The 25,966-nt window shown below is 53.5% G+C and overlaps 1 protein-coding gene across 1 annotated transcript in view; it reads right to left on the bottom strand.

Annotated features, from left to right (window-relative positions):
- Positions 1-693: 693 nt before the first annotated feature.
- ATOH8 (atonal homolog 8 (Drosophila)) overlaps positions 694-25,966 on the bottom strand; it is a 28,316-nt gene continuing 3,043 nt past the window's right edge. The window contains exons 2-3 of the mRNA XM_012731595.1: positions 21,347-21,538; positions 694-3,064 (exon numbers count right to left, since the gene is read on the bottom strand). Coding sequence (XP_012587049.1) covers positions 3,059-3,064; positions 21,347-21,538 — 198 coding nt within the window. The 3' untranslated portion in view covers positions 694-3,058. The remainder of the gene's footprint in view (positions 3,065-21,346; positions 21,539-25,966) is intronic.

The following is a 25,966-nucleotide window of genomic DNA, read 5'->3' as shown; positions in this document are numbered from 1 at the left end:
GACTGACTGCAGTCCCTCAGCTGGGAAGTGGCCTCACGAGGCCCATGAGGGATTCGTAAAGACTTCTATTTGAAGCATGACTGCTTCTATAGAACTGTCTGGAAGACTACCGATGAAATGTGAATCTCTCTGACATGGATTTCCCTTACCCAGGAAGGTATGCAAGTGTGTTTTTGGATGAGTGAGTGCACACTAGAAAGAATGTGTGCATGGGGTGGGATATGTGTGCAAATAAGCTGTTCTACTGGAGAGAAATATGGAAAAGAAAAGCATGGACTTTCAATATGATGTGTGTGTATGTATGTGCATGTTAGTGTGTGTGTGACATATCTCACACAGACTGTACCCCATCTCAATGATTCTTGTCAGAGACCTGAGTCAGAGGCTCTCAACCTTGCCTGTACATTGGAAAGACTTACGGAGATTTTCAAAACCCCAGTGCCCAAGGATTGGTCCCAAATATCAAACCAATACATCTGAATCTCCAGAGGTGGGAATTTGGTGTATATCTTTTATATAAACATTTAATAGCCCCCTTGGATGCTTCCAGTACTCTACAATTGAGTATTTCTCCACATAGAAAGACTACTTTCATTCCTCTGCACAGAAAACTTCTATTCATCCTTCAACACCATCTCACAAGTTCCGTTTCTAGGAAAGTCCTTCCATATACCTTCCAAGGGTTATTGTTTCTTTTTTTACCCAAAACTCTCAAAGTGCTATTATCTGTGTCCAATTAATTATTGCATTGTCTCTACAGACCCATGAGCTTTGCGATGTTGGGCACTACCTATCTTCTCTATTCCCGGTACCTAGCATAGTGCACTGATATGCAGGCAATGCCCAATCGATACTTCAGAATCCAAGGAAGTATATAATGAAAGCCATGAGCAAGAGAGGGCTGAAAATAGAGGCCATGGGGAGTTTCTGGGTGGCCAGTCATGGGTCTAGCCCATGGGATGCAGGATGGGGGCTCCCTCCACCCTTTAGCAACAGAAAGTGTCCTCTGATGCTGCTTGTTGCTAGTTGGCCCACATTTCCTGCTTCCCTAGGAAGTGTCACTAAGATTACTCAGAGGTTCAGAGGGACAACTGAATGGAGTTTTGTCCCAGGTGACTTCTGTCTCCTTCCTAATTGTCCCCATTCCAAGCCCACTTTATCTGCCAGCTTGTAGAGCAACTTTGCTCTGAGGAGTGCTAAGACTGGGTTTCCAGCTTCAGCCCCAGAACCAGGACCACCCTACCACCCAGACCTTAGCAAAGGGAAATACGAGGGCAAAGGAGGAGGTTCCCACAGTCAGTTTCACCACAGACACTCCAGCTCCAGCTCAGGAGCCTGAGGAGTAAGCAGAGGAGGGCAACACCGGCTAAACCAAGGGACAGACATGCAACCTGCAATGGCTCCGCCTTCTTCCTCCTCACCTCCCCTATCCCTGGGTAGCCCGGCCTTCCCATGCAGCCCTTCCTCCCCAACAGCCTCACCTTAGCTCCTACTTAATACCCCCTTGCTCCCCAACCCCCTTGAGTCTCCATCGCCTCTGTCTTAGATGAAGTTACGTGACAATACCACATGAAGACTTGGGCTTGGACTGGACTCAGGGGCTACAAAGAGGTAAAGAATACAAGATTTGGAGTGAGGTCATCCTGGCCTGAGAGCTGGTTCTGTCACTGGCTGGGCCTGTCTCTTTGGAGCCCCAGTTAGCTCATTTATAAAAGGGGTTTATAATGCGGTCCCCCATCACTGCCACTTTATAATGACTGGCATGCACTAAGTGAGGAGTGGAGCAGAGAAGGCTCTTTACGAGTTCCTGACCAGACCTGCTGGTCACTAGCCTAGGATGAGACCATGGAGAGGTTCCCTTTACTCTACACACACACACACACACACACACACACACACACACACACACACACAATGCCCATTTCCCAAAGGGATCCCCAACTCTAGGCAGAGACCAACCTCTTCTTTCCTCCACAAGCTCACCCTCCACCCCCAGCCAACTGGCCAAAGTCCTGGTCACACACAGAGTCCACTCAACACAAGCAAGTGCTTTCTTTACATGTTGGGGCTTTTACTTCAATTTGAAGCAGATGGTTGAGCACAGATGTGAACAGCTTTGGCCTTTTGAGCACAGGAAGGAGCGGCCTTTGCTTGGAGCCTCCCCCGCTACACACACATGATGGCCATTCCCCAGATCCCTTTTTCCCCTCTGCCCTCCTGTACAACATGTATCAGGCCACTGACCTCCAAGCAGGGTGCTATCTCACTGCCCTGCAGGAGGATAGGCCTCTGGTTGGGAGGGGCTGACTGGACCAACCAGGGGTTGGGTGAATCCCTATGACGTGTATGGAGTGGTCAATATTGCTTCTTTTCCCTCCTTATAGCCTTTGCATGACTCTCCAAACCCAGGAAGGAGCCCCAGCCCAGAGAACATTGACAATCAGGGTCAGAGGCTGGGCGACCACTGGGCGGAAGAGAAGGGGGCTGGGTCCTCATATTGTACTTCCTGTAACACTCCAACCTCCCTCTCATGACCTCAGGCAGCTTGTCTTGTGCCCAGGCAGCACAAGCCCCAGTGCAGAAAAAGTTCTGGCTCAGAGGATCTGGAATTTCCAATGGCCGCCAAATGTCCACTCCTTCCTTGGTTCCTAGTGAAATCGTTGACTCAACTTTGGCTTGAGAGGGGTCCCATGCAATAATAGGAGCGAAAGTCAGAGTAACCGTGTGGCTTTTCGTTGTGGAGTTTTACCACCACATCTTGTTCCATGTCTCTGTCAAATCTTTGGCAATGAATTTCTGCAGGCCCCAGGCAAGGGGAAGACTGAGCTCTCCCCTCCCTACCAGGCAGAGGGCAAAGTGCGAAGTGGCCGAGGAGAGGCTGGTGGAGGGCAGGAAGGTGAAAGGGAGGCAGCTGTGCTCCTGAGACCCTGAGAGTGGCCGTCTGAGCGTCGGTTGGCATCTTGGAGAAGATGAGGCTGGACTTGGCGAGCTCACCTGCTCCTCGGGCTTGACTGGAAAGAGGGCCCACAGCAGCGTCCTTGGTCTAGCCTCTGGCTGGTCACTCCTGAAAGAAACAACCAACTATCAGAAGAGCCCCTTCTCATCCAGACTTGTTTCCAGAAGTCAACTTGTACCGGGTGCCAGCACCCCCAGCACCTCTCAACCCTCTCAACCCTCACAGCTGCCTGGGAGGGACTCACCAGGCCCAGGCAAGGGGGGCTGTGCCTTGATGAGTATGAGTAGCTATGGAGCTGACACTTGGACCCAGGCCTGGCTGTTTCCAAGTCTACTACCCTCTGCCTTTCACAGCCACTGCTGATTTTTGCTGGTTTGGGGGAATGGATAGGGCTGTAGGGCATGGAAGGAGCACAGGAACACGCCAGGTGCTGATACCACAATGCCAAGGTCACACTTCTGAGGCCTAGCTCCCTTCCCCAGACTGTTCAGACAAGAACACCAGGCCAGGAGTCAAGAGGCCAACTGTAGCTGTAGCCCACCTACCCGCCAGTGGGTAACCTGAGACAAACCACTTAACTGTCTGGGCCTCTGCGTCCCCATCTATAAAATGATACAGCTGGAGCAGGCCAATCACTTTTAAATGTTCTTTTAACAGTAGAAATGAGGCCTGACTTCTGGAGCCCTAACACAGCACAGGTAATCACGGCTTTGGTCTATTTGAAGAAGGGGGATAGGGGGTGCAGGTGGGAGCACAGACAGAGGGGAACCCAGAGTCCTACTGCATTGTCTCCAGTGTGGAACCTGGGACACCTTGAGATCCCAGGGTGCTAAGGGGCTGGACCACTGCTAGGCTAGACCAACTTTAAGTCCCTCAGAGTCCTGACCTTTGGAGTCTTCACTCTGGCTGCTGACCCTGCTGTTGTTGCACATGAGAAAAGCGACCACAGGGTATAACTTGCTGTATGGAAGGGACAGGAGGGAGAGAAAGGTCATGGGGCTGGTGGGACGCCCACTCTGAGGGGAGATCAGCTGGTGGGGAGGCTCTCTGAGGGCTCCCCTAACACACAGGCAACTAAGGCAGCCCCCCCAACCAGTACAGCCCACTCCTAAGAAAGAGGTTCTAAATACTTCCCTTTTGACCCTTGCCACAACCCTAAACCAACACCCTGTATTTGTTTCTGAAGCACAATAGGCACCTCCAACCTGCCAGGGAGCTTTCTCCAGGCCCCACCTGAAGGTAACAACTGCGGGATCTGAGGAAGCGCTGCAGGTTGGCAGTGCCTGGACCGTACCCCAGATCAGTGCTGTTTAGTCTACCACACGGAGGGAACCAGCAGCAGCTGCTGCCGAAACAGAGGCTTGGGGAACCAGGACTGAGCCAAACCACGAGGCTGGAGGGCTGGCTAACCACAGGCCCTGGTGAGCCTCACGGGCCTGGGGCGGCCTCACTGGCTGGCAGCCACAGCGTGAGCTTGGGGCATGGCTGGAAGTGGGAACCAAGGAGGGCGAGGAACGGGGCCAGGGGGAGGCGTGTTCTCCAGCTAATAGAGGCTAGGAAGGGGGAAAGGAAAAGTGAGAGGGAAGAGCATCTTGATGTGGTGAGACCCAGGCTCACATTCTATGAGCCCGCGGTGCGAGCCTGGCCCCAGCAGGAATCTGCTTTTTGTTACCAAGTCTGAGGAGGAGGATTAAGAAGCGGAAAGGAAGCCCATGGGGATGGCACTGGGTCTGTGGTCCATGGGTGATTTACAGCCCGCGTCATCCCGGCGCTGGCTGCCTGGGCGGGCCCTGCTGAGGACCAGGACGCCCCGAGTTTCCTTTTTTTTGTTCAGTTTGTCTGCAGCATGGAGGGAGGCCCGAAGGCTGGGGTGGCTGGCGCTGTGCTGTGGCTACCTAGCAAAGGCAGCCAGGGCAGCTGGGTCCAGCCTGGAGCCCTAAATAGCTCCTCAGCCCCTACAGCCCCCATGGCCACCACCCAGGAGCAAGGGAGGTCAGAGGCATTTACGCTAAGGCCTGACCTGCATTCCCACTCTTCCCGGTGTCTACCCTGGACCTGTATTCCCACCACCCTCTTCAGCCCAGGAATCCCAGCACAAGCACCATTTGTCCAAGGAAGATGTACATTCACTGGGGGTGTTGGGAAGAACGCTGGGAGGCCTTATGGGCCAGGACCTTCTCTGCCATTCATCAGTTGTGTGACCCTGGGAAGCTCGCTCTCCTCTGTGCTTTAATTCTTCACAAGGGGACTATATCTCACCAAGCCCAAGAGTACTCTGCAGAACACTAACACATGAGGCATATCCCATAAGTTCGGAAAACACCATAAACCATGGCTCCGTTTTGAAGAGTCCCCGCACAAGGAAATTTGTGTGGCTTTAGTTCCCCGTATTCTCTTAATGCCTTCAATAGTGTGGCTGCAACTGCATCGCAGGGAGCAGAAACTCACTCGTGCCTCTGGTAAAGGGAAGCTTGATTTAAACCCTTGAAACAACATCTCCCAGAAGCCAAGGGGAAAGTCTCGGGAAATGCAGCAAAGGGCTTACAAACCTTCCTCAAGGTGCCTGCAAAAAACCAGTGCTTGGTCATGTCCAGATACCTGCTTTTTTCCTGCCTGACTACCAACTGAGCCAGCCTCAGCTCCTCAGCGTCCCGACCCCAAATCCCAGCACAGCCAGCCACATGGGCCAGCCTGTCAGATTTCTCCTTTAGACCAATCAGCTGTAGTTGACAGGAAAAAACCCGCGGAGGCCACCCCTTCTGTGGTGTGTGTGTGTGTGTGTGTGTGTGTGTGCACCTATAATTGCAAATATGGGAGAGAAGGCCAGCAAGTTCTCTCCGCTGTGACACCGCATCACACCCTTCTCATGGAACCACTGCATGAGTAGCGCAGCTTGAGAGGGGCTTTCTCATCCCCACCCCCAGCCCCAGTTCTGGTCTTTGCAGGCATGTTTCCACCATGGGCCAGGGTGCTGGGGACACTGGGTTCACTGTCTTTAGGGCCCCTTCACCTCAGCCCCTCACCACAGACGATGATATTTAAATGACCTTCTACCACTAACATAAACTTTGAAATCCACCAGACGAGATGACCTCTCGGGTCCTCTTCGAACAGGCTGGGCAGCATCAAGGTGATTTGGTGAGGGTGGCAAAGGGACTGAGTTTGGCAGATGTGATTTTTTTTTTTTATCTGTTCCCTTATTTGTGGTCAGAACATGAACCTCACAAGGACAGAGACGTGGCCCGCTTTGTCTGTTGCTACTGTTCCAGTGGCCAGAAAGTGCCAGGAAGACCCGGTAAACGTTTGTGGCTGAGTGAATAAATATTTCCAGCCATAGGCATTTTATTTACTATGGTTTTTAAAGATCATGAGATATGTTTCCTATGTCAAAAGTAACACTGAGCATTTTGATAAATGTGCCTATGCATTAGGGCAACTTTTGTTTATACTTATGAGCCCTAATATAGTCCTGCATTGTTTTGCTTTGGCTTACTTCTTATTTATTTATTCCTAAAGATGCCTCATCTGCTTACTAAGTTTTTCTCCAGGCTATAGTAGACTGGTTTCCTCTCTTGATCACTTTTGAGGGTAATTTTGGCACTCTGGGGACATTTCAAAAATTATTATACCTGCCTTCTCAGTTATTTTACCTTTTAAACTCACTTAGTCCATAATGTCCCCTTTACCTAGCTATTTTCCTCTATTTTAAATTACTCATTTTTCTATATTTCAGCAATTAGGTGCAGTCTTCTACATGTAGAAAAAGACAATCAATATGCTGGAAACCCTGCCAGTTTTTATTTAATTGATTTGTCTTAAAAAGAACAGATTTCAACTGTTATTTTAAAACTAAAATATGAAAGGTAGCAGGGAGAGCACTCGAGGCAATATTTCCCCTTTCCCTTTTAAAGACACCAAAATATGTGGGCTAGGAAGGGATTTCAGGTTCTGTCCTGAATGTTAAATACTGGGGTTCATCCTGGCCCCAAAGTCAGTGGTCTAGGGGTTCCCTAGGCAGACTGGTTCACCTCTCCAAGCCTCAGTCTCCCTATCGTTAATAAATGCACAATACCAGGACCCAGAATCTAGGTCCACTACAAAGACTGAAGAAGACATGGAACCACCCTCGCCCCCACCTCACCATGCATCTTGGCGCACAGTGGCTGGTGCATAGAGGTGGTACCCGAAGATGCTGACTGACAGGCTGACCCAAAAGGCTAGGGTCTAGGGCCTAGGGTCTAGGGCCTCCCTGGTGGCACAGGGGTTTTCTGCTATCAAGATATCACCAGCCACTATGGCCTGAGTTCAAGCCGCAGCCAGGGAGCTGACCCATATGGCACAGCAGACCTCTCCTGTCTCACCCACTGCTCCTCTCAGCAGTGTATTTCAGCAGATCTGCCTGCTCTGCTCCCCACTCTGTTTCTGGTGAATCCTCTCATCCCCCACACCTCTGGCTTATACCCCAGTTCTTGAATATATACATAAATAAAAATCTTAATTAAAAAAAAAAAGCTGGATCTAACTGGTATTCGAAAACAAAATGATATCACAGGATGAAAAGTTTTCAAATAAATAACCAGAAATAGTCACTTTGAACCAAGTATCATGTAGACTGATTCACTTTCAATACTTTAAAAAAAAATTAAGCAGTCTTGTAAATCATATAAGTCATGCTCATCATTTGACAAATGGAAACCAGAGTAAAAAGTAAAACCATACACTGGAATAGTATTCAGCCATGAAAATGGATGAAGTATAGCACAGATAACCCTTGGAAACACCATGCTAGTGTAAGTAGCCAGTCACAAAGGACCACATAAACATGATCTCATTTACATGAACTCTCCACAATGGATTAATAGTGGCCTAGGGCTGGAGGGAAGCTCTGGACTTGGGGTGGGGGGAGGAAGTGATAACCAAAGGCTACAGTGTTTCTTCTGGGGCTGATGAAAAGGATCCAGAATTGACTGTGGTGATGACATATCTGTGTAAAACTAAAAAGATCATTGAAGAGGGCACTTTAAATGGGTAAGCTCTAATGTCAATAAGGTTGCTAAATTTTTTAATTTCATAGGCAGTATTCATTATAGGAAAATTAGAAACTATAGAAGAGTATACAAAAGAAAAAAATGAAGTCCCTTCAAACTCCCCACAGGAGAAAATCACAGGCAATGCTGGGTGACTACTGTTCCTCAGATTTCCATGCTTGAGCATTCCCCCATCATTGACGGAAGTGGAATTATGTTGTGCAAGCCACACTGTAAGCTGGAGTTTGTGCTTTAACATTCAGCCCATACATCTTTGCATCTTTGCATTTAGCAGACCTGTCTTCACATCTTCTCCAAGGGCCAGACTCGGCTGAGGTTATTCTGGGCACACGCACAGGCCTGGGCTTCCGGCCTCCAAACTTCCCAGGGAACTGGGAGCAGGTACGGACCAGCCCACCCCTGCGCCTCCCACACGCCAGGCCTGGGCGCCATGGGTGACAGGCAGGAAATTTATGAGCAGTTGGAGTTGGCTGCTATTTGCCGAGGGCGGGAACATGGTGTGAAGCAAGGATCACACTGTGTCCGGAAGGGGAGGCCCTCAGCTATCCCCTGCATTTAAGGGCTGCAATGCTGTGGTCAGAAGCCCCTGTGCGCCAGGAGAATCTGCCTGGGGACCCTGAATTGGGAGAAAAATTATTTACTCAAGAAAGATATATTAACTTGTAAGTGGGAGCCAGCTCCATGACAGGTTCAAGTCTTGCCCTGGGACAGCTTATGGCCTCGCTCTAGGGAAAAGCCAAAACCACTGTTGCCAGTATGTGCTATTGATCCGCCCCTTCCCCACGGCTGCTCACCAGAGGAGTGACTGCATTTGCCGTGGCTGCCCCCGGGTATGCAGACAGTTGCCCATGCCCTAAGAGGCCAGAGGCCCTGCCCTGCAGGTCAGTGTGTGTCGGGTCAGGTAGACCAAACCCCTCATTTACTGAGGCCAGCGGACATGCTGAAGCCTCAGCCAGTCAATGACACACACACTTCTCCCATCATAGGAAACAGCCACCACATCAGACAATGTTGAGGATAAGAGCGGGGAGCCCTGGGGTCCCCGGCTGTGCAAAGATAGGGAACTGAGACCCTTGTAGCCTGGGCAAGTATAAAGAGCCTTTCCACATACCACCCCCCCTCCACTGTCCTACAGCCTCTCTTGGGGTCTTGGGGTTACTCCACGTGCTGAAATGTAGCTCCAGGGGACCGGGGGCCAGGAGAATGAGGGCGAGTAAAGTGCAGCCTCTTAACCCACCAGCACCCAGCCTCCCCTGCAGACTGGGAAATGCATTTCCTCTGCACTTCAGCTGCACGTCATCCTCAATTCCTCCAACTTGTGTGCCGTGAACTATTATTGGTGCAACTGCCATCTTTGTACCTCTCCCCAGCCCTGATACCAGTTCCTGAAGGAAAGGCCCACTCTGTCTTCCAGCCCTGCCCTCTCAGGCCTGGGGACAGCAGCAAATGAATCAGCAGTGCTCAGTTATCTCCCATCGAGAGTGGCCTGGAGGCAGCACCGGCCACACTCTCGCACGGGCTGCACACAATCTCTAGGAGGCAGCTATCATTGCTTCCATTTTACAGAGGTGGAAATGGAGGCCTGAGCCATTTTCTCGCTTGCCCTAGGTCCCATTGCTAGGATGCAGCAGAGCAGAGCAGACCCCTGAACCTCTAAAGAGTTCAGTTTCCTTGCTGGCAAATAGGACTTGCAGGTCCAGCCAGTCACCTACCTGCCACCTTCCTCAGTTCTAAGACAATCTCAGCCTAAGGTGGCTGGCAGGGAGAGGCCTGACGCTCCTGGAGCCAGGGCCAGAACTCAGAAGCAGCCCACTGGGCCTGCAGGGAACAGCCAGGGAGACCTGAGACCCCCACCTCCTTGAGTGGCTGCAGGCCACTCTCTGGCTGCCAATCTCTTGTTTTCTCTCCACACGGCCTGTGCTTCTCCGTGCCAATTGTCTCTTGGCCTCACCACGATTTATCTCTCACATCCATCAGCCTATCTGTCTTTCTTGGCCCCCACCCCACCCACCCACAGAACAGGGCACTGTGAGGGTCGAGCTGGCCCGGGTGAGGCCTGCGGCCCAGCTGCTGCAGCTTCCCATCTGCTTCCCATCCTGTGATGTTGTCCAGCCAATTCCACTTGGCTACATGCTGTTCATCCAGAACTCAGAAGCTGAAGGAGGCTATGACCTTGGCCCCAAAGCCAGAAGAGGCACCCAAGCTGAGGGGGCAGACAGCTGAGCAGACAGGTGGCCCCGGCAGGTAGGTCAGCCCTGCTCCCTCAAGCTTCCCTGTGGCCCTGGCTTCTGACCCTCATCCAACATCCCCACACACTACACACATACATGTGCTGCTCCCTACCATTCTTTCTCATCTCTTGGTGCTTCCCTCCCCAAGCAATCTCACCCCAGTGTGACAGCGGGAGTGGCGGGGCGCCAAACAGACAAGCCGACTCAAGGCCACGGTGCTGTCCAGCAAGCCTTTGCAGAGACTATAGCATGGCCCTGGGGAACGCCCAGGAAGGAGTCTAGCTGTGAGTATTTCAGGACCAGCGGACAACAGTGGAGTGGCTGGGAGAGGACACGAGGCCCCTGCACTGCCCAAAAAACCAAACCATTTCCATACAAACAGTGTGCAAATGCAGTCTGGAGCTGAGCGAACACCTCCACTTCCCCTTCCCATTGTCCCTAAGTGCCCCCTTGTCCCTAGTTTCTGGACCACAGTGAGATCCAGGCAGGGACCTAGCATCTCTCGCCGGGGCTCTTTCCTCACTGCCACAGCCTCCAGGCTGCAGAGGGAAATGAGTCCTTCACCCCGCGCATGCAACACGCTCCCATCACACACGCATGTACCCACATGAGGTCAGAGGGGCGACTAAACAGCACAATGGCTGCAAAGCCAAGCACGGGGCTTCAAGGAGTCACAGGTCATGTGCACACGTGTGTGGTGTGTGTGTCCTCCATCTGGTCCCTTGAGGTAGGGACATTCGCCCACTCTGTGCTGGGCACAGAGCAGCTACCCAGAAGATACTGTGGGAGATACGCAAAAAACACCTCATTTTCTCATACTTCCATTCTCTCAGCCATTCCCTAAACATTTGCTAATGTTGAGACCACACTCAAAGCACCGCGAACCCGGCTGGGTGCAAAACAGACCAGGACTCTCCCCCTCCCTGCACGGACACCAGCGCCTGAGCAAATTCCCTCGAGAAAGGAAGCCTCGGGTTTCTGTGCCAAAACAACTTGGACAAGCCACTTCCCAATAACTCATGCATTTCCCTGCATTCTCAGTAGGCTGGTGGATGTAGTTCAGCTTCCTCTTACCAAGTCAAGGTCCAACTCAGAAACATTGGTCTACAGAAGTCTCCTAAAGGAGGCTTCTCGGCTTTGCACTGACAATGGCCCCAAGCCAACAAGACCCTGGCTTTTCTGAGCCCCTGACTTTTGTGTGTGTGTTTCTGTTTCTCCGCCATTAGGTCACTGGCTGGGATGCTGGGTCTGCACCTGCTCCAGGAGCCGGCCTCCGGCTTGCTGTTTCAGTGCCGCTGCTCTGACCTGAGACACTCCGGGGAGCGAAGCTTGGTAGAAGCGCACACACCCAGGGCAGTGGCTCCCACGGCGGTCCCAATGGGCTCTCCTGTGAGCTTTTAAGTGACCTTTGTGTCCTCAGCTCTGCGTTCCCAGATGCAGGGCCTTGGTCTCTTTTGTTCTTCAAAGTGCCCCAGCACCTAGGACAATGCCTAGCGCATCAAGGACATCTAAAACTACTCTTATATAAATAGGCAGGGCCTTTGGTGTTTCCTTCATCTTTCCTGCTCCTGTAACAAGATACTGAAGAAGAATCACCCTGTGTATCTGGAGGGGCAAGTGAGCCAAAGTGGGCCAGTCTGCACAGCCATGCTGGCTGCCCACCCACATCTTCTGTGTGTATAGTTGAGGGAGGCGCCAGAGAGCACCGTCACGGAGTGGGGTGACTTGGCAGACTGTCTCTGGTCTCCAGGTTCTGGGTAGGCACACTGGGGCTGCCCCCATGTGCCCAGTCGCTTGTGTCAGCCCTGCCTGCTGCACAGGGACCATCTACATGATTCTGACCCCAGCGGAGAGGGGTTCTGAAAGAACTGAAGACTCCAGCCATCCTCCAGGAAGCATCCCCGTTCCCACCTGGACAGAACTTGGCCTCCCATGGGGAAGGCCTTCCTCTGATCCTGACAGCCTAAAGATGCACACACACCCCCGACAGCACAGGGACAGACCCAGTGTCCTCCGCGTGGAGGAGGAATGAGGAGCTGGGTGGTGCGGCCTTGGCTGGCGCCCATTTTCTGAGTCACTGGGTGAGGGGGGGACTCCCTCGGGCTTGCTTGCCCACTTCCCTGATGGACCAGCAGTGTCCTCCAGGAAGCCCCTACGATGGTGCTTCCAAGTGACAAACCATTTCATGGCTCTCGTTTCCTTGAACTCTCCTTACCCACGGCATATTTATCCTTTTATGAGAAAAGCAAAGTTTGGAGAAGGCAAGTTCTAAAGTTACAAAGCTCATGAGTGGCGGGGCTCAGACAGCCTTGAGCCCTGCACAGGCAGCCCTGCGACTCACACCGTCACTCAGGGAGAGCAGAGGGCAGTGAAGGTCTAGATTCAGGATGGTTCAAGGGGGTGGGTCAGCCTGTCCAGGCTACCTCCTGGCACACAGGTACAACTAGCCCCCTCTGTGGGTACCAGCTGCTTCATGGAGCTCCACCGTGAGGAATGGGGGCCTCGGAGGGTGCTCTAGGGCTCAAGAGAGGACGAGAGGGCTCTGCAAACTGTAAAGCACTGTGCAAAGGGCAGAGCTCCCAGTGCCCCGTGCTCACCGAGGCTCTCGGAACCTCAGTGCCGTCCCTGTAATAAGTCACCTACAAATACAATACAATGTGCTGCAAAGAGCATGCTCTGGTAGGTCACATCACAGAGTATCACACAATGGAGCATCTTATAGCCTACGTCATAGTCTATCACGGATGCGCTCCTAAATTGATGGCACGTACTCCGACCATCACGGCAGGGAGGTGGCCGTGCTATGGGTCCTGAGGAGGAGGCTGGGGTAGGGGTCAGGGAAGGCTTGCAGGAGGAGTTGAGCCTTCCGGAATGGGGAGTTAGCCAGACAGACAGGGGAGAAGGGCATTCCAGGCAGAAGGGACATGATGAGCACAGAGGCCAAAAATAGCCCCTCTGGGCGAGGAGTTCCGTGTTGCTGGAGTGTAAATTAGGACACAGGGAGTGACAGACTGGAGCCAGGTCACCTGTGGGGGAGGGTCGGCTGTCCTATCTGGGAGTCTGGCCTATACCGTTGGCCTGTGCGAGTCCCGAAGTGTCTGAGCAGGGGAGCAAGATGTCAGAACTGCTTTTGGGTGCAGAGCTGCTGGGAGGGACTCAGGTGGGAACAGACCTGGGTCAGGTCCCAGGTGGCCGTGAATTCTGGGCAGAAAAGAGGAGAGTCACACAGTAGTTATCCTGGGAGCTCAAGGACAGGAGGGGAGCCAGGGTCTGCCAGGGCCCTTCTGCTCAGGTTTCCCCCTGCACTGGGTTCTGGGGCTCAGGACTGGTCTGTGAGCAGGGCAGGACTGCTCGCTCCCATAGAGGGTAGCCCTGTCCTCCCGTCTCCCCGCCTTATCCTCTGAAAGCCTCAGAGTTGGAAAGCAATTTCTGGTCACTGGCCAGCTCACATCATCACCAGTGGCCTGGGGTCAGTGCCTCTCCTCCTTCTCCAGGTCCTCCTCACCTCTGGCCTGAGGAATACCAACTAATCAGATAAGGGGCAGGGGAGGGAGGGTAGAGTCCACAGAGCAACTTCACAGCCTTTGTGTCATTGATCCTGGCTAGATCTGGGCTTCAGCCTGGGCAACTCCCAGGTAAGACGTCTTGACAAGGTCAGCAGTCCCACAGTCCCCAGGACAGCGGAGTGGAGCTGGATTCCAGACCCAGGCACCTGTCCAGCCAGGCCACAGCAGGGGGCTAATCTCATCAGCCTGTGGTGAGGCCCTCAGCCGGTGAGATCAGTGGCCCTGAAATTGCCATAAACATAAATATTTGGTCCTGGTGGAGCTGGGGGCTGCCAGAATGGCTGGGTCTGATGGGGGGGAGTAGGGGAGCTGGGCAGCACTCCATGGGGGGAGGTAGTGAAAAAGGAAAGGGAAGACCTACAGCCCCCAGCCCCTGAAACTACCCCATCACATCACCTCCATCCCTTTCCCTGCGTCCACCTGGGAGCCCCAGGCCCGACCCTCAGCTCCTCCTCAAGAACCGAGGGGCTACAAGGAAGACCCAGGCTCTGCCCTCTCCCTTCCTCCCCGGTGCTGGCTCCCAGTTGCCAGTCCTCTGCCCCAGCACCCCTCAGGCCCTGGTAACTGCTCCCAGGAGGAGCCCAGATTCCAGGCAGACGTCTCCCAGAAGCTCCTGGCAGTAGCAGCCAGTTCTTAAAAAAGGCTTCATGTCACATTGCAATCAGCTGAGGGGCCCAGGCACCAGGCTGTTTATTAATGCCACTGTGTCTCCATGTTGCTCTCTGATGAGCTAACAGGAGTCCCCACGTTTTCTCTGCCCACCCCGCTCTGTGTGGGCATCGCTTGCACTGGATTTTATGACTTCCTACTGTTCCTCTAAGACCTGAACAGACACGGGGCTGGGTGCCCTCCAGGCTGTGGCCTCCAGCCCAGGTTTAAGAAAACCCCAATTTTAACAGCTTGGAGAAGAAAAGGGAAAGCACGGCAGCATCCAGGAGAACAAATTAGGGTGGCCTTCAGGCACCTCAGGAGGAAGGAGAAAAGTCACAACTGGTGTAAGAAGAGGAAGAAACAACATTAAAAGAAAACAGGGGAAGCAAAATAAAAACCAGAGATAAAAAGTCAAGAGAAAACAGCGGCGCCTGAGAAACAAGAATTCCAGCCGCCAACTTTTATGGCGTCCAGCCCTGTTATTCATAAGCGAGTTTCCTCTCTCACAAAGGACCTTTTGCACGGTTTTCCCTGCTGCCTCCAAACCAGCTGCTCGCGCTGTTGTATCCTGAGTGATGATGAGGCTCTGAAAGGGTTTTTTGGGAACAGATGGCCAGGGGAGAGCTGGGGAATGTGCCAGCAGAGGGCTGGGCGGGCTGCCAGGGCCTGCGGTGACTGAGTGCTTGGGCTTCCAGCTCGCGTGCTTTCCCTGCCCTCTGCCCTCCGTGGCGCCAGCAGGCCTTCCCAGCGAGCGCTCAGAACATCTGGAGTCTGGGGCTGCCAGGAGGGGGGGCCGCGGCGGCTGGGCGGGGGACCCTCTGTTCCATCTGAGCTCCCATGGACTCACCACCAGGCCCGCCTCGCAGAACAGCTAATCAAAACCACAGCGCCCGAATGGGAACCAGGCGCGCTCCCAGCTGTAGCCAGAGGCCGCCAGGCGACTTAACCCGGTGTCAGGCCTTGCTGGCGGTGCAGCGCTGGGGGTGCTCAGGGCTGATGACACCCCCCTGCCCACCCATGACACACACCCCCTCCCCGGCCCACCCCACTGCACCACCTCTGGTGCCACCACCAGTGGGCTATTGGCTCCCTGCAGCTAAATGGAGCCTCCACGTGCTGCAGGCAGCCTGCTTACACGAGCACTGTTGCTCAAGGAATGCCCTGCACCCAGCATTTGCTGAGGGTCTTGGGGAACAGGCCACCCTGCTGGGTGATGTGTGCGCTTCAGCCAGGCAGACCTCAGGAACTGGAGAGCTCAGTGTTTGATGCCACATAAATATAGGCTCAAACAGATCCACCACTTCCTAGCCACACGGCTATGCGCAAGTTACCATCTTCCTCTTGGCCTTAGTTTCCCCCTCTGTACCATGAGGGTAGGAGTCTTAACTTGTGGGGTTAGTGTAATAAGCGGCAATGATAATACATGTATTTGAGGGGTCTGGCACGTAATGGACACATGGCCAACGTAACTGCCACTGGAGTCTGCTCATTAGCATGACCGCTGTTGTTCAGCCAAGCGGGATGCATGTTTTGGGACAGGAATCCATGAACCTGCACAGCACAGGGCTATCCAGGTAGGCTGCACGATGCCCCCACTTAAGCATCCAGGACCAGGGGTTTGCAGAGGAAGGACACTCAGAGCTATTCATCCTTCAGGCTGGTCGGTCACTCCTCCAACCTGGGCACTGTCCTTTCCTGAGCCATCCCTTCCTGAGGTTCTATATGACATTATCTTATCATTGTAAATTCATGAGATTTCTCTCTGGCATTCACTGAGAATATGCCAGCTCTTTCTCAAATGAGATCTTGTCTAATCTTCCAGCAGAGTGGCAAAGAAGGTATTTCAGGCTCTGGCTTTATGAATGAGAGAACCAGGGACCAGAGAAGTTAGGTAACATGCCCAAAGTCACACAGCTAGGAAGTGTCAGTGCCAGAATTCAAACCTAGGTCCCCAGTCCCAAAGCTCTACACTTTGCCTACTTTCTGGTTCTACTGAGGACTTCCTTATACTTTTATGTGGCTTAAAGTGAAGTGACAGCACCCCAGAAAATGAAAGACACCCAGGGTTGTCTTTATTTTCCCAGATAAACAGATACCCTTTCTCCATCCTTGTGGACTGAGGTCGATAATTCTCCAGGAGGTCCCCGAGAGTGTGTTCTGCCTCACAGAGGATTTCCAGAGGGGTTCTCGGGACGGCCTCTGTATTCCCAAGGCTGTAGCTCTCCGACAACCAAAGGACCATAGTCATCCCCCATAGGCCCCTGTGCTCTCCCCCTGCCCCCCCCCTCTTATAACTGGTTGGTTTTTATCGCTACACGTGAGGCTGCATTTTCATTCATAGCTAGCACATTGGGGAGAAGGGCTCTGGGAGCGTGTGTTAGGAAGGGAGCAATCTCCAGAAGGAGAGGAGGAGGAGGGAATGAAGGGAGTATGCAAGGAGGGAGGAAGACAGAGCTCCAGCCTCTACCCCACCTCAAGACCACCAGGGAACATTAGAGGTTTGTGTTCTGCCTTCTGAGGAAAGCCGGCTCTGAGCTCACCTGTGGGGCTCCCCAGCCAAAGATCCCTCCATCCCAGTTCCTGCCAGACGTGTGGACTAACGGTGTCAAATGTGAGAGGAGAAACGGCAGCTGAGAGAACACTCCGTGTTAGTACAAACAGCTGGTGACAAACGTCTATGTAATTGGAATGCCAGAAAAAATAAATTGCATCCATTTTTATGACTGGAAGGGAATTTGATGGTGGTTTCCCACCCACCCTCCTTTTTTTCCCAGCAGAGATAGACTCTGTGGGCTTTGAAAGCAAGTGGTGCTTAACTCAAAAGGTTGGCTCAGAGGATTTGGAAACAGAACTTACCCACTCCACTTCCATGTGGGAGGCAGGACAGTGAAGCAGTAGAGGCCGGGCACTCTCTCGTGCTGGCCAAGTGACCCTGGGAAATTCCTCAGGAGCCTCAGTTTCACTGCGTTGCAATGGGAAAACGCTTGGCCCCTCAGGGTTGGTGCGAGGAGTCACCAAGGTCAGCAGCCCTACGTGCCAGGCCCAGCACACAATCTAGGCTCACAGACATCAGGATTATCAGTATTCTAGGGATGCAGTGCACTGGGGTTCCAAAGGTCTTCGTGGGAGAATTTCAATCTGTGTGAAATGTCTGTGATAGGCAGAGTGGAAATGAGTATTTAGTTATTTGGACAGAAAAGGGAGCTGAGCTAAGACCTAAGTTCAGAAAGTCCAACTGGAAAGAGCTTAGAATTAACTTTCAGCAGCAACTTACCTTACAGTAGTAGAAACTGAGCTCCTGAGAGGGTGCTGATGTACAGGTGGAGGGGGAGCCTGGGTGGTGCCCCTTTAGAGAATCTGTGGGAGTACGGGGGTGGGATCCAGCCAGAGCAGGAGCTTTTGAGGCTCTGCCTTCCACTCTAGGGGACTTGGGAACAGCCACAGAGAGACAGGTGCTACAGGACCCAGACTATAAGGGGATCCTCGGATCACTGATCCAGACCCAAAACCAACGTGCCACCTCAGCTTGTCTCCAGCACCAAAGCTCCAGAAGGCTGCGCCCAAAACGTTCTTCCAAAGAGAACCAAGGTCACCTCAGATCCACCACCAAGAAAGTCTTTCCAGAAAGCAGCAGGGAAAAGGAGGAGGCCACGGTCCAGAGGAGTCACACCAGCCCCACCCCCACCCCACCCCGCCTCCCCGGGCTCCTGATGAGCCCCAGGGCGAAGTGCTTTCTGGCCTTACAAAGCCAGATCCCCCCCAGGCAGCGAGAGTCACATAGCTCCAGGGGTCCCTAATAGCTGCCCAGCTCCCTGGCACAGTCCCTACTCTGAGCATCATGGTTCAGCTCATCTGCCCCCAACCCCAATCTAGGGTTGGTGAGCAACTTGAGGGTGGGGGCCCACTGGCCACTTATCACTGGGGCTTAAACGCGTTGATATTATTGCTCAATATCTTAAAATCACTGGGGGAGAGGGTGCCCTTGATGGTGGGAAATTGGTCCTTTCCAATCCCACATGTCTGGCAAGGCTCACCCAGCCCAGGGGGAGTGGTCCTGCTACTCTTCTTCCTCCTCCTCCTCGCCCTCAGCTCCCAGGAGTGGCTGCTTTCAAAACAGGAGCTGCGGGAGCTGCGGAAACCTGGCCCACAGCCAGGTGCTTAACATGCATTATCTCAGGCTGCAGTCAGAGTCAGAACTGAGCTCTCCAGAGCCCTTCCACTCCTCCCTCCTGTCTCTCTGCAAAACAGACTGAAGCTTCCAAGCGGGGCTCCAGGGTCCCCCCTAAGGAAAGGCTAAGATGGGCAGAAGGACTTCCTTTGAGTTGATGACTTACACTGGTATGTTTCCTAGCTTCTTCTCTGCTTTCTAGCTCCCCCACTAGGCTGGAAGCCTGGCTCACTGCCGCCCTAATGCTCAGACTGCCCTCAGTGGAGAGATAACAGGGGTTTGACCAGAGCCCCAGATCTATATGCTCCATCTACAAGGACTGTGAAGGTTAAGCCCCGCCCCCTCCCCCCCCCACCCCCGTGAATACTCTTTATTGTGTCTGTGTGCTTGGCACAGAATTCCCATGTATTACTCACTGTAAGTGCTCAATAACATTGAATGAATCAATCAATGAGCCAAGGAGAAAGTAACTCTCCAGAACACCAGCCCCTTGGTTCTGGTTAACAAAGTGGAGGCCTATCCCAGTCACTCAGGGCTACCGAGTCTCTAGAGACCATCCGTGAGGGCACCTTGGACTTGCTACCTGCATGTCACCAAGATGCAGGATGGCACAAGCACTGGGAGTGGCGTGGTCCTTTGAGCCCCCATCTGCCAAGGCGGATGCAGGTACTTGGGGAGGTCGCGGCTGCCCCGCAGCTCCAGGACCCTGTCCCACCCTCCCATCTAAGTCCTCTTGGTGCAGGGACTCACCCAGGTGCAGCACCGGGGGAGGCCAGCTCCAGGGTGAGTCACTGCCAGCAGGGATGCAGGTGCCCACTTCCCAGTGCCCTTGTGAGGCAGGGCAAGACTGCAAGGACCTTAGAATGGCCGATGTGTTTCCACCATCCCTGTCTAGAGATGTTTCCTCCAGCCCTGTCTAGCCATGAGAAACACAAGCTCCATGAGGAAAAGAATGGCCCCAGATGCTGCTGCTGGGAGGTGGCGAGGCAGGACGTTGAATTCAGGGCTGTGCGATGCTCTTAACCACAAGCTGCCCCCTCCCAACCAGAATGAGGGGGAGGCTGGACCAGGTCATCTCTAAGGGGTCTTAGATTTGAGGTGATTTTCAGGTGAGCCAAAAGCTCACCTCTGCTCGGCTCCATTCACCACCTCCTTCATTCCGCTGCCAGGTGCAAAGCCTCCCTCCCAATCCAGCGCACTGAGCTCCAGCAAGAGGCAGAGAAGGAGGGGTGTCAGCACTCCTGGCTCTGGTGGGCGAGGGGAGGGCTCTCAGAGAGGGGGGAACAGGGGCGGAGATGGAGAAAATGGCGCCTGCCCGCTGCCCACTTCCACCTCCCGGCCTCCTGAATGCCAAGGGAAGTTCACTGGGAGTTTACAAACCTCCTTTGTCACAGAGCACGGCATGGAGCCATCAATCACGCCTCTAATTTACCCTCGTCACTTTCCAGAGGAAAGCTGCCCTGTGAGCAGTCAGTGGCGCTTCCTCTCTCACCCACTCGATAAGGATTTCATCTAATTGGTCCACATTAAATCACCTCCAGAAATGCAAACGCAATTATAGCAGCGGCAGTCACTGCTGGTGAGCACATGCCAGGGCCCTCCCGGCCTGTGAGGGCAGGAGCACCCACGGAGGGGTCAGGGAAGGCCCTGTCCAGCAGAAGCCTGGGGGAGAAGGTAAGGGACAGGGGGAGGAGCGGACCAGGAAGGGCGGGAGGGCAGGAGGGGTGGAGGATGCCAGTCACTGGCCCCCACCACGCTCCCCAACAGGTGCCCAGAAAGCCAGGCATCTCTCACTGCCCTACCCTCCTCACAAGGACACAGACTTAGTCCCAACCTCTGTCCCTCTAGCCTTGCAGGTACAGAGCGCCTGAGAGTTGCCCCAAGTTTCACTTTGCATTCCTGGCAATGACCCAAACTGGAAAATTCAGGAAGCACAGTCTATCTGGGGACACAGACGGGCTTGGTGTCAGCTGTGTCATCCACCCCAGATGTATGCCTTGCTCCTCCACCTGGTGACCTCTCGTTGGTCCTGCCAGTCTTGCTTAAACACCTCTTGTACCAAGGTGCCCCTGCAGGCTGCCTTGGGAAGGAGAGGTGACCTGTCCTTCTTCTGCCAGGCCTTTCATTGTCCCTGACAAAGGACCCTGCCCCACCACCACCACACTGTCCCTCCCTCGCCTACGCCTCATCTCTCTGGTCCTCCTGTGAGCTATGTGAAGACAGGGATGATAGTCTGTCATCTCTGTACCCATGCCCAACATGCCTGACACATGGTTGGTGCTTAGCAAATCTCTCTAGCATGAACGAATGAATACCCCCTTCAAACACAGCCTCGGGTGGCCCACAGGCCAAGTCACATTCCCCAGACGTGCCGAAGGGCCCTCCCGAGCTGTCAACTGGCTCAGCGCATCTCTTCCTGATATGACATCTATTAGGGGCCGCCTGGGGAATTCAGCACCACAGCACATGAGACAGAAGCGCTTCAGGGACACGCCACCTTCTCTTTCAGTGACAGGCAAACCCTGAGGTGACTGTCCAAGGTACCGAGCAGTCTCCTTACCAGGAGTAAGGACATACCCCAAATCCCAGAGACCTAAGAGACGACTCCAGCAAGCCCCCAGGAGGTGGTTCTCACTGGTCTCCTGGAAGTCTAGGTGTGCGTGGGGCACCCAAATTCTGTCTGCACCTCTCCGTCCCTCTCCGGAGACGGTGCCCGGGGCACATACCTTGCGTTTCTTGGCACGCCCCTCGGCCTGCAGGGTGCGGGTACAGCGCTGCACGCACTCGGAGAAGCTGAGGTTGCTGTGGTCTGCACTGTAGTCGAGGTCAGCTAGCCGTGCCAGGGACAGGATGTAGTTACAGGCGATCCTTAGGATGGCCAGTTTGGACAGCTTCTGCCCGTACGAGTAACAAGGCACCTGGGGAATAAGAAGGTGTCAGGAGGGGCTGTGGGGTCTTTGTGCTGAGTGAAGCCCCCAAGAGGCACCCCAACCAGCCTCCTGCTGCCAGGCACTCAGATACTGCAGATGTGGCCAGGGTTGCAGGCTAGGGCCACACCTGTGGCTACCGAGAGGCTACCGTGGGCACCAGAGGAGGCCCGTCGAATCCCTCCACACAGATTTAGTCTCTGTTCTACGCACCTGCTATTTACACACACTCGTCTCAGTTTATACACACAAACTATGGCAAGCCTCCACGTTCCCACTTTGCAAAGGGAGAAACTGAGTCTGGATAAACCAGAATGACCTCCCGTGGTGGCGCTTCTAGCTCCTCCCCACCCAGAGGAGGAGTTTCTGAGAGAACATTTCCTTTCATCTCACATTCCATCACTCATTCAGCTCCACTTGTTTGGCTGGACACCAGGGGGCCCAACACTGAATAATGGTTTGATTCCTGTCTTCAGAAGACACTCCCCAGGCTAGTGCTGTCAGTCTCAGCAGTTAGACACCTGGGGCTGCAGGGACATTCAGGAAGGTGGCCTTTGTCTCTCTCTTTGCCTTGATTCCCACTGCATCTGGGGGGTAAGTACTAATGGCCCCAACCAGATTTGACATGCGGCTCATTATCAGCTACTCTCGATAACTGCACAGGGATTCATACTGGTCGCCTCCAGCTTTTTAACATCTGCACCCATTTCTTCATATGTGCAAAGAGCCAAGGAGACTGCAGCGGAGTTCTGTGCCATGACGTGGAAACGTCACCACGAAACCCATGGACAGGGCTCCCCACGGAGTTGTGTCGCTCTGCAACCAAGAGTCCAGGTCTCCCCCTCACTGTAGCTCTCCAGAGAAGCTCCTGAGAGGGGCCAAGACACAGACCCTGCTCATCCCTCACCTCCTGCAGGTGCCGGATGGCAGCCCATGCTTTTGAAAGGTTTGCTGTCACCTTTGAAAATCCTCCAGCAACCAGGGAGTTGCCCCTCACCAGACTAGGAAACCCAGGGAGGGGCAGGAAGGCAGCAGAGAAAATGTTGTCATGCCCCCTTCCCACCCCCAACTCCCAGACTGGCCTCAGCTCAAACCCATCCAAGAAAAGTCCCAGAACAATGCACTTTGCCTGTTCCCAGCCAGAGTCCAGAGAATCCTGCTTTATCAGCCTGAGTAAATAAACAAGGTCTGGGGGACAGAAAGGTTCCCGGGAGTCCCAGGGCAGGGTGGGGGCTGTGGGGTTGGCCTAGCACCTCTGCCTCCCCTTTACCCCAGGCTGGGGGCGCCTATCTGATACAGGGCACAGCTCTGTGGAAATGCTGACTGGGCCCAGATGCCAAACAGGGAGTGATCCAGCTCTTTGGGCCCGGAACAGCAGCTTCCCCGGGAGCAGGGATCTCAGGAGGAATCTGCACGGGGGATCCAGGGTTATTGCAGACGATCAGGTAACAGGGAGGCCAAGGCCAACCTAGGGGGTCCTGTGCCATGTTGTGGGCCAGTTTCACTCCAGATTTGTGACTCTGTGCCATTACTTTTGTCAAAGTCCATTTCTAAAACAAGAATATTTATTGAGCTCTGTTTGTCTATCTGGCACTGTGGGATCATTTACAGGCAGGATCATCTCATCTAAAATATTCCCTTCAATCAAGATTGTTATCTCATCTGCACAGGAGGAAACAGGGGTGGGCATATTAGGCCCCAGGTCACTCAGATAAGTCCTGGATGGAGCATCTCTGTTCCCAACAGGCTAGCTAAAAGGCACCCACATGCCCTTCGGGAAGTCCATAACCTTAGGGGACCTCAGTTTCCTCATCAATAAAACAGGCATCAGAATACTTGCTAGCTCAGATGGGATTACAGTGGGCATTTGTAGAAGGTGCTGGAGAGAAACAAAGGTAAGAACCTACCGGCTGTTGCGACAGGCTTGAGACCGCCCCTTCTACCTGTGTGCCAACTCTAGCCCACCCTTCAGAGACAGCCTAAGACCCCCTCCAGGAAAGCCTGACCAACCTCGCTATATTCACCACGCACAGCTGAATACTTGATTGCATTTAAAATTATTCCTAGTGTTGGGCCCTCCCTGGTGGCGCAGCGGGTTAAAGCACTGCACTGAGAAGCTAAAGCCACTTCCTCATGAGTTCGATCCCCGCCTGCCCCGGAGGTGACCACATGGCGCGGCAGACCTCTCCTGACCCGCCCATTGCTCTCTTCAGCAGTGTACTTCGTTGATCTGCCTGTTCTGCTCCCCACTCTGTCTCTGGTGAAGCCTCTCACCGCCCTTGAGCCTCTGTTCTGTATGTACCCCAGTTCTGTATGCACAAATAAATAAATCTTTTTTAAAAAATTATTCCTAGTCTTCTTGTGTCAAAGTGTTAGATTCCCGGGCAAAGCGCGTGAGGTCTGTTTTAACTAGGTTATTTAAAATCTCATCCTTCTACACAGCAACAAGGCTGGATCCTGATACCTGATCTTAGTAGTTAGATGTCATGGTTCCAGATGGGACTGGGTACAGACCCTGGTTGCCTGCTCAGTTTCTCCAGACGAGTCTTCTCCTATAAAGTGGGAAGGTAATGCTACATTTCACAATCAGGGCCACAGGTAGGGCACTTTCCCCAATGCAACTCTGGTGACTAGGCTTGAGAGGGCAGGAGCGAGACCTCTGTCCTCCCTCACCCACCTGGATGGAGTCCAGGATGCAAGCAGGCCTGTCTCCCCTTCCCTAAAAAGTGCACACAGCTATTGTGAGGTCGTGGCTCCCTCACACCCTATGCGTCTGAAATGAGGTAGGCTGAGGTAGGTGCTAGGCTGGAATGCGAGCCCAGCCCCCTCCTGGGCCAGCCTCATTTGTTCAGTGAGGATGCCCTGGCCAGTGGCAGGCCCCACTTGCCCAGCATCTCCTTTACAAAGAGGCACCTCAGCGGGTCTCAAGGACTTCTCACTGCTGCCCAGGCCTCTGCCCCACAAGGCTACCCCTTCCTCAAGGCTGAGGGCCTTTGTGCTCTGGGGAGAAGAGATCTGTGCACATATGCCAGATGCCCAAAAGTGAGCACAGCCTGTGAGCCAGAAGGTTCTGCCAGGAGGCTAGGCCCATGGCTCTGGCTCCTCCCCTCACCCACCCAGCAAGGCCAGGCTTTCCCTCCCACCCCCTCCCACCTGGCCCGGAGCAGCCCTGCACGTGGGCCAGGCCCAGCTGTGAACACATGGCCTTCACATGAGGCAGCAGGGCGGGCCCTGTGCAGCTGGGCTGGTGGCATGTGCTGTGGCCTGACCATCTGCCCCACACACCGATCATCCTGGCCCCAGAGCCATGCACTCCCTTCCCAAACCAGAAGGCCTCTCCCCAACCTGCATCCCCATGGATTAGCAGTGTCCCCTAACCCCCTTCTGCTTGCTTCCTAGTTGAGAGGGTAATGTATTATATTAAACAGGAGGCTGCCTGGCTTCCCTGTGCTGAGGGTGGACAGCTCCAAGGTGGTCAAGAGGCTGAGGCACGGAGCTGTGAAGGGCCAAGGACCTGGCACAACTCACTGACTGACTTGGATTCAAACCTAGGCTCGACAATGACAGCAGCACAGAGCTTTGAATCAGGCTGTGGCTGCTCCACACTGAGGCAGTACCAGCACACGGGGGTCCTGTGAACGCACACCAGAGAGATGTGCTGTGCAAAAACCGTGAAGCCACTTGCAGTCTTCCAAGGCTGGAAGTCTTGACCAACTTATATAAATGCTTTGAGTCTCTGACTCACCATTGGTGACATGGGAGGGTGGGAGGAGAGGTAACAATACCTTCTCATTCAGTGACCTAACACATGAGCCATGCTTAGCACAGCTTCTGGCATAAAGTAAAAACCCAATGAACGGCCATCTCTATGACTGCTGTTAAAATAATTAAAGAACATTTATTTTTACATCATCAAGGCCTTGCCCAGCACTGAGGACTTTGTAGGTGTTCAAGAAATGTTCACTCCTCCCGTAGCTTCTATTCCTTTCTTCATTTGCTCTTTGCAAAGAAGCTGTCTGTGTTCACTGACTGTGTACAGAGTGTCACCAAATTTTTTCAGTTTCAGCAACTGAAGCCCAGAGAGAGAAAGTGACTTTTCTATGGTCACGCATCGGGGCATGATTCAGACCCAGTCTCTAGCTCCCGAAGGCCAGTGCTCTTCATACACTACCAGGAAGCTGCTCAGGGAAATGAAGGCCCAGGCCAGTCACAATCCCAGAAGTCACCCAGTGCAGTATCAACAAGGCAGAACTGTCCTCCTTCCCACTTCTGAGGCCTCAATGCATCTCCACATGGAGACTGGAGCTCTCTGGGATCCAGGGCTCTCTCCACTGGGTAGGTGATGTGGTGGGTGTGATCTCCACCCCAGGCTCTGTGATCAGAAGGCTCCCAGCTATGTTTCCCCCTCCCACCCCACGC

The sequence above is a fragment of the Condylura cristata genome, unplaced genomic scaffold (genome assembly GCF_000260355.1).
Source record: "Condylura cristata isolate star-nosed mole 26May11 unplaced genomic scaffold, ConCri1.0 scaffold00031, whole genome shotgun sequence".
Lineage (NCBI taxonomy): Eukaryota > Metazoa > Chordata > Mammalia > Eulipotyphla > Talpidae > Condylura > Condylura cristata.
Note: the sequence above shows the minus strand (reverse complement) of the source record. Positions and strands in the feature narration are given on the sequence as shown.